Source organism: Peromyscus leucopus, chromosome 12, assembly GCF_004664715.2.
Source record: "Peromyscus leucopus breed LL Stock chromosome 12, UCI_PerLeu_2.1, whole genome shotgun sequence".
In the NCBI taxonomy this organism is placed as follows: domain Eukaryota; kingdom Metazoa; phylum Chordata; class Mammalia; order Rodentia; family Cricetidae; genus Peromyscus; species Peromyscus leucopus.
The window spans coordinates 73,051,711-73,066,050 of NC_051073.1; the positions used below are offsets into that span (position 1 = coordinate 73,051,711).

Below are 14,340 nucleotides of genomic sequence, written 5' to 3' on the forward strand. Positions count from 1 at the left end.
CTGATCATAGTGATTCTACCCCTTGACTGTATAAGAAATTCTTACCCCTAGACTTTTAACTAACAGAAGAAAAGACTGGAATTTTTCTTAGAATGTATCTATCCTTCAGATAATATGAAACAGTTAAAGGAAACAAATACTAAGAATTGAGGCCAGGAAGAATCCCTTGTAGGGGTGTGAGGATTTGAGAATTCTGATCTGAGGAATGACCACAGGCATCCACCGGGCTTGGTAGACAACACTCAGACTCCTTTCCTCCTGCTCACACCCTTCCTCCCAGCCCTACCACACACACTCCAAAGTGCTCCATACACCCGTAGGAAGGTTCTCCTCCCTCCGGTCCTCAGGCTGTGTGCTCTGTACTATGGTGGGCTCATGCATTCCAGCCTTCACGACACTCCTTAATCCTATTTTACCGGAGGCTTAGGGCTCCTCCCAGCACCCCGACCCATCTCCAGTCAGCCTTCAGAGCCTTCAGTCTGAGCATCCTTCCTTTCTGCCTCCTGGGATGTGGGATTGTTCTGGCCAGTGTCATGTGCACATGAGGCCCTCTAGGCCATCGTCTGGTGCCAGATACCTATGCTTGTTTTTTCTTGTGCTCTTTTGAGACTGTTGGTGATAATGGGGGTGGAGATGGAGATGGGGCCTTATGGATAGCTCAAGGGGATATGAGGTTTAAGGAAGAAGTTTTGCTTTTTAGTAAGGCTAAAACAACGGGAGAGAAAGGAACTAAAAAATAACCATAGCTCACGTTTACAGAAGGAGTGAAGTGTTCCTACATTTGTGGTGTTTTTCTGTGTTCTTGGTCTCTGTTCTTCTGATGCACGGTAGAACACTGTTTCTCCCGTTTTCTGAGTGAAGAAACAGGCTCAGATGAAGGCATTTGCCTTCACCTTCTCACTCCTACTCCATCACCCTTTGCTATGACTGAAGCAGGCAAGGCATTGTGGGTCCAGGGTAAGACATTGTGAGTGTGGAGGTGATGCACTAGGAGTTCCTGTGTCTTAACTGGATTATGCCTCTCCCCAACCCCCGGATTCCCCACTTGTGGTAGAGGGACACTTTCCCAGGCCCTCTTTCAGGGCCATCTTCAGGGAAGGGACAGACACACACACACACACACACACACACACACACACACACACACACACACCTTTCTTACACTCAGGTCCTTTTCCTTCTCTGCCCAGATATCTTCAGCTCCAGACAGGTGGGCGCCCTTGCCTCTGCCAGGCTCCCAGAGTATGGGCATCCCCACCATCAACTTTACCAAACGTCACATCTCTTCCCTGCCATAATCACCATGCAACTTGCTGGTGTTGATGGAGTACCTGTGGTGCACCCTGCCGGATTATCCTACTGCCGGATTGTCCTGTTGCCCGGTGTGGTTGTTGCATTTGTGTGAGTCCAAGCCAGTGTGTGATGGAGCTAGGGATCAGCATACAGTGCTCTTAGCTGCGGCCTCTGCACAGCCTCCTCCATCTTCACACAGCTACAGGGAACAAGAGTGAGGGGAGGTCTCCAAACCCAGTGGGGGACGGCTCTGCAGCACCCACCTTTAAAGGGAAATCCCGCTCTGCACCGGAGTCCGACTGGTAATTTGACTCCGTGGCTCTCAGCGAGGTCTGTGATTCTGCATCTTTAAGAGCCCCGGGAAGCATTCTGATGCTGATGTTCCTGACTGAGGCCTCAGAGAGGGGGACAGCACTGAGCAGAATGTACCAAGGAAGTGGGTCTGGCACAGGGACCTTAGAATTGAAGTAATGAAAGAGAGGGACTTGAGAAAAGAGAGGACGCTGGCACCGTGAAAGCAGCCGGCCAGAACTGATCGCTGAGCAGCGGGATGGGCTAGGCTGCCCTGGAGCTTCCGGTTGGCAGGTTACAAGCATGGCTACCTTCAGAACCTCCGACACACCTTCCCTCTCTTAACCCGGCTCTGGCTGGAAGGAACACAGTTAGTTCCCAATGCCTGTCTGTCTCCGAACAGTTGTCCTGTAGACAGCCTCCCCTCAACTAGATACCCAGGCCATAAGTGTAAGAGCCGAGAATCACGGTTTAATGCATTCTTTCAGGAGGAAGGTAAGTGGCTGGGAGGAAAGGGGAGGAAGTCGTGAAGGAGGGAGGGAACCAAGGAGAGAAGCGAGTTGGAAGGAAAGAGGCTAATTGCCCTCCAAGGAAGCACAAACAGAATACCATCACCCTCAGCGGCCAACATGTTTACCCACCTGCCCTAGGCTGGCCTACAATATTCCAAGCATATCATCTTCGTAGTTCTTTTCATATACCTTTCGTTTGTGCGTACTTATTGCCATATTGTAGATGAGCAAGGAGATGGGACTTTTTATCTCATTGGTGTGCCCTTAGCTTCCTCGAGAGAATGTTTGCAGGGTATGTGTTCTCGATCTTTAAAAGCTGGGAGGTAAAAATCCTGAGAAAATAAGTACCTAACTCGAAACCCTGGCAGAGCCTGGGGCTGACATTTGCAGAAGGTCTTGCCTCCTATTTGACTTCCCAAACTCGGTGAGAGAAGTAGGTATGTAAACCAAGCAGGCTCTACCTCCCATGATGCTTAAATATATGGGCAGACTCCCCTGGCAAAGAGATGCGTGCAGTGTTTGCCTCGCAGAAGGACTTGCCATGCCCACTGAACAAATGACTGCTGCCTTGCAACTATAAAGATGACGGCCATGGTGCCCCTGGGTGCAAACAGAACTCATTTACTAGACAGAGGGTTGAGTAAGACAGACTCTCCCTGGGAGTCGCTGTGGCTCGGTGCCGCCGTATACCCACACAGGACAGGAGCCCAAACCAATGGAGATTCAGCCATTTGGTTTTATCACCTTCCTCTCCGCAGACATCCCCCGGGAAGAGGTCTTCAACAGAGTCATCCAGGACATCACTTCCTCTGACTTCTTTGGCTTCCTCCTCCCCGCTCTCTATTTTTGGAACAGCTGAAAGGTCAGGATGGCCAGGTGTCGGTGACAGGAAGTCAGGGACTAGGAAGTAATTCCTGGAGCTTGTGCAACTCGGAACTCCTCACAGGCTCTGCTTTCAGTGAGTCTTACCAGAGTGGGAAGCAGCTAATCCCTCGACTCAGCCAAACCTATTTTGGATGCCAGAGGGCCACCAGCCCACACGCCATTCTCTACCTTATCGATTGTTGTTAGTGTTCCCCAGTGGCAAGCCTCCTCTCCACTAAGGGAAGGTGTCGACAAGACAGATACCTGCAAACTTGGATTCTCTCAGCACTGAGTTCTGATCTGTCATTGTGGGACTCGCTGAGATATGACTTGGATATACCAGCCACATCTTTTTCCACTCCCTAATCTGCCATAAATTTTAAAAACAATCCAATTTTCAAGTAATCTGCCCTGTGGTCTTTCCTGTCTCTGTCTCCAGAAGTTGCTAGTGTGAATTAGCCCTGCACTGTCCAAGATGGCAAGCATAAGCCACATGCTTTTACTGTGTGTCTGAAATGCCTTGCCTAATTTAAGGTGTGGGTAAATGCTAAAAAGCAAAACAAACAAACAAAAAAAAAACACAAGTTTCAAAAATGAGATCTAAGGAAAAAATTTAAATATATCAATAATTTTTATATATAGAAATTATAAAATTTGGGGTATATTGGATTAATTAAAACATTCATAAGTTAATTTCATCTGTTTCTTTTTACTTTTTTTGTGTGGCTTCTAGAAACTTCTAAGTTACAAACATGCTATATTTCTACTACACAGCGCTGGCCTAGACATTCCAATATCTCAGAGTCCAAATGATAGCAATTTATGTTTGAGAGAGAGCGAAAACCCTCCATCCAACTATGCGTTTGAGGTTTTGGCTGTAGAAAAACAGCCCCTGTCCATACTTCATCTCCCTTTCAGCCCACGCCCCATAGAACGCTCACTGACTGGGGCTGTCAGAAATACCGTTGCTTCCACTGGCCTGCAATGCCCACCACTCTCTCTAGGATGGAAGTGTGATTTTGTTTTAATTGCCATCAAGAAAGTATCTGAACCCATAAAATGAATATGCTATGGTCAGTGCTCAGCACAGAGCCTCTCAACGGAGAAAAAGCAGGCTTCAATTTTTTTCTATCCCCCAGGAGACAAACATGGTCAGAGTCTTTACCCTGTTTTTCCAAGACAGCTTAGCTCTCCCTTGCTGATTCATATATTTGTCAAGAGATTACACTGTCAGATTAGGAGTCACATGCTGAGCTAACAACATTGTAAATGTTGGCTTTTGGAATAAGAAGCCACACAAAACTTGGTAATGGAAAAACCAAGGGTGATATGCTGTGGGGGTATTGGTACACTGGGTGAAGACGTATTGCTATGATTCATCTCATAAAGAGCTTTAAGTGGCCAATAGGTAGGCAGGAGGTTTAGACAGGACTTCCAGGCACAGAGAGAAAGTAGGAGGAAATAATCGAGGCACAGAGGAGACGCTAATGAGACACGAGAGGGAGTGGGACATACAGAATGAAAGAAAGGGGAAAAAAACACATGACAAAGCATAGATTAATAGAAATGGGTTAATTTAAGTTGTAAGAGATACTTAAGAACAAGTCTAAGCTATAAGTTGAGCTTTCATAATTAATAGGAAGTCACCATGTCATTATTTGAGAGCTGGCTGGACAGTGAAAGACTTGTTACAGTGATCAAAGCAGAGAGAAGAGTATCCACAAATATCCTGGGAATTAAACCCAGGAGTCAGTCCCAGCTTTATTGGGGATAATAGCAGTGGTATACTGTAAATGGACATTTTCTGTCCCAACTACCTGTTCCCTCGGCAACTGCTTCCCAAATTACCACACAGAGGCTTATATTAATTATAAATGCTCAGCCAATAGCTCAGGCTTACTACTAACTAGCTCTTACACTTAAATTAATCTATAATTCTTATCTATGTTTAAACACGTGGCTTGGCACCTTTTCTCAATATGGCATTCTCATCTTTTTTCTCCAAGATTTTTGGCAACTCCCTGAATTCTCCTAGTCTGGCACTCAAGCTCTTCCTGACCAGCTATCAGCCAATCAGCTTTTTATTAGTAAATGAGAGTAATATATATTCATAGTGTAGAAAAGGATTCTTCCACAGCAGTGTACAAATCATGCCACACAAGATATGGATTTTTGCTTTGGGTTGTTTGTTGTTTGTTTGGGGGTTGTTTTGTTTCTGACAAAAGAGAATCCATCCTTCAAAGGAACACAGATGGAATGCTTACTGGAATTCTAGAAAATCATTTGATAAATGTCACATGTATCTTGTCAGGAATGTTCACAGAAACTTGCTGAAAGACAGACAGCAAGGTGGGCATGGTCTGGGCTAGAAGCGCTGCTGCCCAGAGAAACTGAGTAGGCTGTGTGGGTCCAGAGGTGGGAGGGGCGGGGCCCTCCCTGAGTTTTGACACCTTCCACCATGTGTCCACAAGGTGACTCTACCCAGACCTTCAGCTCTTGATGAGTCTGAAAACTACAAGAATAAGTCAATAGCAAAAAATTTAACCATTAAACTCTTAAGGAACCACAAAGTAACCAACCACAAAGTAAGCCTAGACCTGTCCCAGATTTCACATGGTGGCTGTTGGCTGGGGTCACTCTTATCTCTAGTGAAAACTTCATCACATATAGTATATACCCCAAAAGCTTCTTCAGTGAACGGCACTTGTCTCTCCTGATGCTAAAACCAAGTTAAAAGTCAGCACAGGAAACTGCTCTGTTGTAGTTTCCTTATCAAGAGACGGGATATGCCCAGCATGGTGCCACACACCTTTAATCCCAGGGAGACGGAGGCAGGAGGATATCTCCAAGTTTAACAGGGTCTACATAGTGAACTCAAGGCCAGCCAGAATCATATGGTAAGAGCCTGTCTCAGAGAGAAAGAAAAGGGGGAAGAAAGGAAGGGAGGGAAGGAGGAGGGAGGGATTTAGGGAGAGAGAGAAGGAAGGAGAGAGGGAGGGAGGGAAGAAAAGAAGAGAGAATATACATTAGCTAAAAATCTGCTCCATGGAATTTTAAGGATCTTTCAGACACATAGTCTAGTATATGTATTTTAAGGGTTTTGTTGGTTGATTGGTTTGGTTTGTTGAGATATAGTCCCACCTTGTAGTCCAGGCTATCCTTGACCCTCCTGCCCCAGGCTCCCATATACTTAGCCTACAGGCATGTACCACTATGTCCAGAGATTTCTGTGTTTCACTGTAGCTGTTGAGCAAATCTAAATCAGCTCATTGTTTCTGGGATGTACCCTCTCCAACCCAGTCAGCCAATTTATTTCCAGGGTTCAGTATCTGCCCCCACAGTGTTAGATGGGGACTGGGCGATAAGGGGACAGTACACACTCCTCTGTTGGAAAGTAGACTCTGTAAGAAGTGCCGAAGGCTGGGTTTGAAGGAGAATTGAGTTCAGTGTTGGATCCTGTTCTGGACTACAGATCATGGAGCCCTCAGCATCTAAACCCTAGTCGCAAGCATGAGCATTCACAGGATGGCTGTGACGAGAGTATGAGATGCAGAGACTCGGGGCTGAGAGGTTCCAAAGTGAAGATGAGACACCCAGTAATGTAGTATCACGGGAGCCTCATGGTGAGTTCTGAGGTACAGGTGGCCAGTAGCACAGCCAAAGGGGGAGGTAGCACAACGAAGTGTAAGGAAGGGATCGGAGATTCCTGCTGGCTTCGGAAGCAGTCCTGTGGACAGAATAATCAATAAGCAGAAGCTACTAAGCTTAATACACTTTTATTATCAGCGAAACTTGAAACACAGACAACAAAGGGTTAATTCACAATAGCCTCTCCCAGCCTCTTCTCGGGGTTTTGACCTGTGTTGTGTAAGATGTCATCGTTTGCTGGAAGCTGGGTGAATGGGACGCGAGAAATGTACTATTTTTGTAACTTCTCATGAGTCGAAAATATTCCCTCTTTTATGCCCCACCACCGTCCCCACAGGCTCCTGGCTTCACCCGAGCAGAGACCCTCACTGTCCTGGGAGGGGAGAGTGGCTTTTCCTTCCCTCTAGAGCCTGCTCTTGCCTCAGTCTCCAAAGAGCCAGGGTCTCAGGCTGAACTGCGGCTGTTCGCAGGGCCTGAGATACAGAGATAATTGCCAGGACCCCGAAGCAACCAACCAAGCTAAGCTCTTAAGAGGACTGAGTGCTGGCACTAGCTTACCCCTGGACGTGATGCTGAGCCGCTGTGACTTGGAGTCTCCGGAATTTGGGCATTCCAGGGGCACCTATGTGTCCCTTCCCACCACAGCTCATGGCCACAACCATTAACCAGGCTTCTTTCTGCCTTCTTTTCTTTTGTTTCCAGGATGCTTCCATTGCACACAGATTCCACATGATGAGAGAGAAACATCCTGAAAAATTCAACAGCAGGTAAGCGAGCATGCGACTGCTGGGGTGGCACCCCGCCCGCCAGGCACTGCCAGCCAGTGCGGCCTCCCACCTGCTACCACGGAAATGTCCTTGGCCTGGGTCGCCCGGGGACTTAGCTTTGCTGCCACGTTGCCGGAAGGAGGGTTTCCATTTCTAAGAAGAAAAAAAAAATGTCAGAAACCTGCCGCAGCCTGGTTGCCCGTCCCCTCCCGTTAGAACTGAGCAGAGGGAGGCGTCTGGGGACGGCATGGGTGGCAAGCAGCCTGCCCTTGGCCACCTGGAACCCCGCCAGGGACTCAGAGGTTTCCCCTAAAAGCCCAGCTTCCCGCAGCAGCCCCGGCTTGGGGAGAGCAGGGCTCTGCGGGGCTCTCAGGTCTGGGGAGGTGCCAGGCTCCCTCGGACAGCAGAGGGCAGCAGCGAGGCAGGAGGGCACCAGGTGGCCTGGCATGGGAGCCCGCATGCCTGGAGACGGGGTTCAAACATGAAAGAAAGGAGAAAACCAGATCAGTTGCAAGCGAACCCAAACCTGTCTTGCAAAGCGAGTGGAACTAACCAGAACCGAGATGTGACTGGCGTACAATCACCGTGGAGTTGTCCACTTTTTTCATATCTCTCTCTCTCTCTCTCTCTCTCTCTCTCTCTCTCTCTCTCTCTCTCTCTCTCTCTCTCTCTCTTTGGCAAAGCCCCATCCGACTCTGTCCTCTCTTGTACTATTTCAAGATCACCATTGGATTCCTCGCCTAGCCTCAGGCAGATGGAGAACAGTGGGGTGATAATTCGGACTTGATCTTTGAACGTGAAGGGATGGTCATGTATTTAAGCCCACAGAATTCTCCTCAAAGCAGAAGTTAGAGCGTTATTTGAGGACATTCACTTACAGCCCAGCTCCTGACTCCACAGCCCGGGAGCTTACCCAGGGCGAGGCTGGACACAGTGAAGTAATGTCAAAGCAGGAATCAGACCATGCAGCTGAACTGCTTTAGGGTTGCATTCCGTCTCACTCAGACCCTGGGCCCACAACTCACTACAAGCATGTGCTGCCAGCCCCTGATACTGTAGTCACACCTGACATGCCACCCCTTCCTCGGCCTTCGTCCCTCCTGTACAAGCACACAATCACCACCCTTAAACTGCTGTACATATCTTGTCACACCATTTACATTTAAGAGTCCTATTTACACTGGAAAAGTGGGAAAACGTTAGGATTTTTTTTTTTTATGTCAAATATCAATTCCAACGAGAGGAAAAGATGGCAGGCACAAAACCCAAGTTCTGTTATGCCCAACGCTTTGTGATCGTTGATACGATGGCTGAAACTAACAAGACCCGGCCCGGGTTGAGCTTGCGCACTGAGCATGCGTGTAGCGTAGTCTCCGGTGGAAGGAGCTGGTGTAGGGGCCAAGGGAACCTTTCTTTCCCTCAGCGAGGTTGAGAATTCCCGAGTCCAGACTTCCTCACACTAGGTCAGTTTATATGTCAGTTTTGAAGCCTTTCTTGTTACTTCAAGTTTTTTTCTGAGGTGGCCTTGTACTCCACTGCTGGGTTGGACAGGATGTAGGTGGTGGGTGGCCTTTTTGAGAATAACTGCTTTGGGGTACTTTTCATTGTGTTCCAATCGGGGATCTGGTCATACAGGGCAAAACTTCTGTTTCAGCTCGTTTCTTCCATGGTGTTCTAAGATGCTGTGTGTCTACATCTCCACATTCCCCTCTGTGTCTGTGGACCTGGGCTGGCACGTTGTCACTGTTACTGACCCTACCAGCGCCGAGCACGGTCCTCTTGGTTCCTGACAGCCCCTTCCGTGTAGAAGTGGTGCTCATAAGGGAACAGAGGGCCGCTCTTGATGACCCACGTAGGCTGAGTGGAGGTTTGCTGCACCTCAGGAGAGGACCTGATTTGGACCTATAGGCAGGAGACTGCCTCTTTCCCACACAAATAGTCTAAATTTCATCCTCATCCTCTTGTTCTTCCTCTCCAGAAAGAATCAAGCCCAAACCCTATCTTCTCCCAGAAAGGCAGATGCTTGTTCCAGCAGAATAGCAGCCTCGGGATAGCTTTTTGAAAAACACTCCTGCCCATCCTACAGACTTTCAGGGTCTTCTTTACACACATACTCAAGTGTATGTGTCTGGAAAGATACCCTACGCCTGTGAAATCAATGGGTTCTACCCATCCATCCATCCATCCTTCCATCCTTTCATTCACTCACTCTTTTCCTCAGCAACATCTTTTGAAAATATACTGCAGACCACACACCATTCTGTAGGGGTTTGGGACAGATGGCCCGTCACTTACTGCCCCCTGCTGGAAACAGTCTGAAAAGCAAGCATGCATACCAGTGTGTGAGAAGTGATGTGTAGAGGGGACCTAAGAGAACAAAAAGCAAGAGCTGGGATCTGGGGAGGGAGAGCGTGGGTTTTTTGTTTGTTTGTTTTTTGTGGTGTGTGTGTGTGTGTGTGTGTGTGTGTGTGTGTGTGTGTGTGTGTGTGTGTGTGGTTTGTTTCTTTCTTTTTTGTTTGTTTGTTTGGATTTTCAAGACAGGGTTTCTCTGTGTAGCTTTGTGTCACCACCGCCCGGCAAGGAGACTGTTCTAATGACAGGGATGCCCTGCCCAGGTTAGAGAAATCAAGAATGTATTTTACAACTTCATTTAAAAAAAAAAAAAAAACCAGAAGGGGCAATGCCCAGAGAAGGAAGGAGAAGCATCGGAAGAGAAGCGTGAGAGCAGTGTCCTGGGGAGGAAGCAGTCCTCCCTCCCGGCGGCTGTTGCATGAACTCTTGCCATGGAAAGGAAGGTGTCTCTGTCGTTTTAGAGACTAAGGAAGCAGAAGACAAAGTTTCTCCCTATTCCAAAAGTTGAGGCTGAATGAAGAGCATCAGGAAAACCACATTATTAAGTCCAATTAGAATGACAGATCTGGGGAGGCGGTGGATCATAACATGCACCTGGAGTGTCAAGCACGGAGGAATTCGTCACGACCTTCAGAATGTTTTCCCTTCTCAACTCCCCAAATCCCATTTACAGGGCAGCTCCTAGATTTGGTGGGGTTCAAGCCTCGTGGTTCACCTGGTAGAGATGACAGGCGTGTGGATTTGAATTTACGTCTGTGTGCTTGCTTGAGAAGTGAAGTTGTTCAGAGGGAGCCCCTGTTTTCCAAAGCCGCCGGCCGTTTCCTCTGGAGAACTTCGGGTCTTCCATCTCGCTTGCTTCCTTGCCTGTCTGTCTCCAAAACACCCAGGAGTATTCAGTTTGTCCACCGAGGAGGCAGGCAAGCAGCCATTTTCCCTAGGCTTCCGTATTTAGCATTCGAGATGGTTTTAAAGAGGCAGGTGGCTGTTGCCATGGTTACCTCCATTACACCAGCAGCTAAACTTAGGAAGGGCCACAAGGGATAGGAAAAAAGCCTAGTACCCAGGATTTGAAAATGTAAACGATATTATCAAACAGAGCTTCATTTTACTGGGCTGAACTTAAGTTCTTCAAAGAGCGGTTGCTGCTTGGCTACAAGCCTTTAGCATTAATGCCTAAGACTGGCCCCTCAGGGATAGATAACCTTGAGGCTAAATATAGGGAGTTGTAATTGGTCTGTTGGTTTGGTTTTGTTTTCAGCAACAGAGGGATAGTCAGGGCTGGACTTGCCCAGGAAACCTGAACTTTCACATTGCTAGTCTGCTTGAGGGCTAGGCTATTCTAGTAATTCAAGGCTCCAAAGGCTTCGGGGGTTCGGAGACATTTTGAAATTGTACCAAAAATACTCGTGTGTGTGTGTGTGTGTGTGTGTGTGTGTGTGTGTGTGTGTGTGTGTGTATCCTAAGAGACATCAAATTATGACTCAATTGTTGAGGTTTCTTAATTCTTCCCCCAGTGATCTCTCTATACTAGTTGTTGCCAGGGAAAGTGGTAGTTGTATGAAGCCAGTGTTCTCTCCAGTGGGATAACTCTGTTAATGGAACACAAGCCAGACCCAAGGAGGTGGTGGTGTGAGCCATCTCAGTCCAGCTAGGCCCCTCCTACCACCTAGCTGTTGGTGTGTTTATTATTTGTTCCTGATTTAGCAATGTTAGGAAAATTATTGTCACCCTGTCGGCATAAAGGACACAGAGTTTTAGCTCTACTGAAATTCTAATATGTTAGAAAGTGTTCTGGTGTAAGTGAGACATGCTCACTGACTTTAAGAAATTCATACTCTAGCCAGACATGGTGGCACACACCCTTAATCCCAGCATTGGGGAGACAGAGACATGGGGGTCTCTGAGGTCGAAGCCAGCCTGATCTATGAGTTCCAGAACAGCCAGGGTTCTGTAAAATAAAAGGAAAGATATTCATAGTCTAGCAAAGAAGGGAAAATAATCCTCAAAATTTGTTTACAAAATTATCTTTGAACAAAAGGAATTTACATTTAGTAAGCCATTGGAAGTCCATTCGTAAGTAGACTGTGTTTTGAGTATGGAATTCAAAACTAAAATAAAGAATTATGATTCATTTTGAGTTAAATACCAAGTAGTTAACTAGGTATTTTATAATATAATAAATGATTTAACTCTCAACCTTACAACACAAGTGTTGTCATTTTTGAATTGTGATTCTGTGTGATGAGGAAGCAGCCTGGGAGAAAGTGATAGACATCTTTTAAGCAGTGAGCTTGATTTCTAAACTACCTCTAAACTCCAGAGTTCAAGCCCCGACATCTCATCCTCATTTGTACAGATCACTGTTCCAGTGTTTCCAAAGCCTTGTCCTAGGCGCTTTATACATGATCCCACTCGGTGTTCATTATAATATGTAAGGGGAGTGCTCTTGTTCCCATTTTAGAGACAAAGAAACCAAGGCTAAGAATGATGGTGACATTGTGTGCTTATCACTTTTGTGAATTGTCTCGGTGGAAAAAAAAATTCTCTTGTTGGCTTAGGAAGGGAGTACAGGGACATCACCCCTTTTTATCTCCTATAATCTAAATCTTCTCCCTGTTTCACTGTCCACAGCAAGGAGCAAGACTGGCCATGAAATTTGTATGGCCCTGGGCAAAATTAAAACATACAGTCCCTTGTTTAAAAACTATTAAGAAGTTTGTGAGAAAGCATTAAACTAAACCAAGACCCTTCCTAAGTGCAGGGCCTGGAATAACTACACAGATCTTATGCCTATGAGGTGGCCGTGGCTAGAGAGATGAATTCATTGAAAGGCACATTGGTCCAGATCACAGAGTAGACAATCCACAAAAGAGGTAAAAGAACAAAGAAGATTTGAACTCAGGAGGACAGAAATTCTCAATTTTTTAAAGGGATTGTGGTCAGTGTTCACAGATGAGGAAAGAACCCTGCCCAGGTCTTCTGGGTAGCCAACCACAGTCCTCGCAAATTTTCCAGACTGTGTCTGTGAAGTTTTGTGTATCTGAAATCTATTCCTTAAAGACACCCAATGCTGCTGTCAGTGAGCATCCAGAAAGAGTCTCACTGTGGAGGTTTTCATTCCTGCTTGGGAACTCTGAGCACAGGAGGAATGTGTCATGTTAACCTGTTGAGTGTCATCCACTTGAGCATGTCTCTCAGCAACTGAGACTGGAGTTACTTCCTGTCAGGCCCTTCAAAGGGCTCACATCAGTGCTGCCAGTGGCTGACCACCTTTCCTAAAAGCCCTCGGATAGTTAGCAGGCTCTGGAGGGTCGGCTTCCCTGGATCCAGGACCAGGGAGCTGACGAGGGGTTCCCCAGAAACCTTAATGTAGCTTGAGTCTTTCGAAGGTTAGAACATACATTGCAAAGCAGTAAGTGCCTGGTAGATATTTATAGAAGGAGGCAACAGGGCTTAGCCCAAGCTGGCATCAGAATCTGGCTCTGCTGCTTACCGGCTGTGTGACCTTGGACAAGAAAGTTAATCTCTTTAATCCTTTGCTTCCTCCCTTGAAAGTCGCAAGGTTGCTAGAAGCAGTGGCGAAGTCCTTCTGTGGTGCACAGTTCAAGTTCAACAATATTTGCTGTTGAACGTCATTAGTCGGTAAGCCTGAGGACTAAGTATGTCATAAATCACCGATAAGTATTGACAACGAATGAGTATCTTTGATGGAGTACTAAGTGAGGTGCACTTCTCATGCGATCTTTGTTATAGAGACAGTATCCTCAAACTGAGAAGTTGGGGGAAACTAAAAATTGTGTAAAATCTGACCACTGGGAAGACAGTATTAATTCAGCAGGGTTGGGCTGAGTTGGATTGAGCTCTCCTGGACTAGAGTTGTGGAGAAAAATTCCTTCCATGAGGCACTATGAGGCAGAGTTTGGGGTCTGAGTACCAGATGTTCCAAGACCAAAAGCGGAAGGCTGGGTTAAGGCAGGGAGTCAAGACTCCAAGCCAGACATGGCAGTGGGAGGAGCAGGGTGGGAGAGGGGGAGGAGGAGGGGAGGGTGCAGGACAGATGCCAGGTGCTCCTGGAATGCTTAGTGCTCACCAGCTGAGGCCATGAAGAGCACAGCTGGCGGAGAGGCAGGTGGCCCCGGCAGTCAGATGCTCATCGATGATGCTCATCGATGATGCTTGTTCTCCTCACTCCCACCTCTCACCTTCCCCACTCCCCAGCCTTAGCTGAACACTGAGACGGTAGGTGAGAGCACAACACAGACTAACACACTCCGTGCACACATTCTGAAAGTGCAAGGGTCGCCTCTCCTGATTGCCTGCGGCATGGCCGGCATTTACACCACTCACATCATGAACTCCTTTATCTAAAAGTGAAACCGTTCTGTCATTCTTTCGGGGACCCTGTGAACACCCCCCAAATTGCAGTCTACCTGTTTGGTTTTAACAGCAGCAAACATGAATTCAAATTCCCGGCAGTGAGAGTTCAGTGCCCTGAATTGGCCTTTGCCTTCTCCCCGATATTCAGTACCTCAAGAGAGGTACTCAGTGGGCCAAACTGTCTGCTCCTCTCCCCCCCCCCCCATGTGTAAGATGTTGTTTTCAAATATTTAGAA

General features: G+C 47.1%; 1 protein-coding gene and 1 long non-coding RNA gene across 4 annotated transcripts in view; one reads left to right on the forward strand and one right to left on the reverse strand.

The window, feature by feature from the left end:
- The window catches only part of Dgkg (diacylglycerol kinase gamma), a 203,911-nt gene that overhangs the window by 113,186 nt on the left and 76,385 nt on the right, over positions 1 to 14,340 (forward strand). For both annotated transcript variants that reach the window (XM_028875222.2, XM_028875224.2), the window contains one exon: positions 7,311 to 7,375. In XM_028875222.2, the coding sequence (XP_028731055.1) occupies positions 7,311 to 7,375 (65 nt within the window). The remainder of the gene's footprint in view (positions 1 to 7,310; positions 7,376 to 14,340) is intronic.
- On the reverse strand, positions 5,950 to 7,756 carry LOC119088807. Of its 2 annotated transcripts, none has more exons than XR_005092551.1 (3): positions 7,653 to 7,756; positions 7,446 to 7,528; positions 5,950 to 7,356 (listed from the first exon to the last, which is right to left on the reverse strand). It is a non-coding gene; the product is annotated as an uncharacterized LOC119088807 (long non-coding RNA). The 2 variants fall into 2 exon arrangements; XR_005092552.1 differs by having other exon boundaries at positions 5,950 to 7,081; positions 7,167 to 7,356; positions 7,446 to 7,756.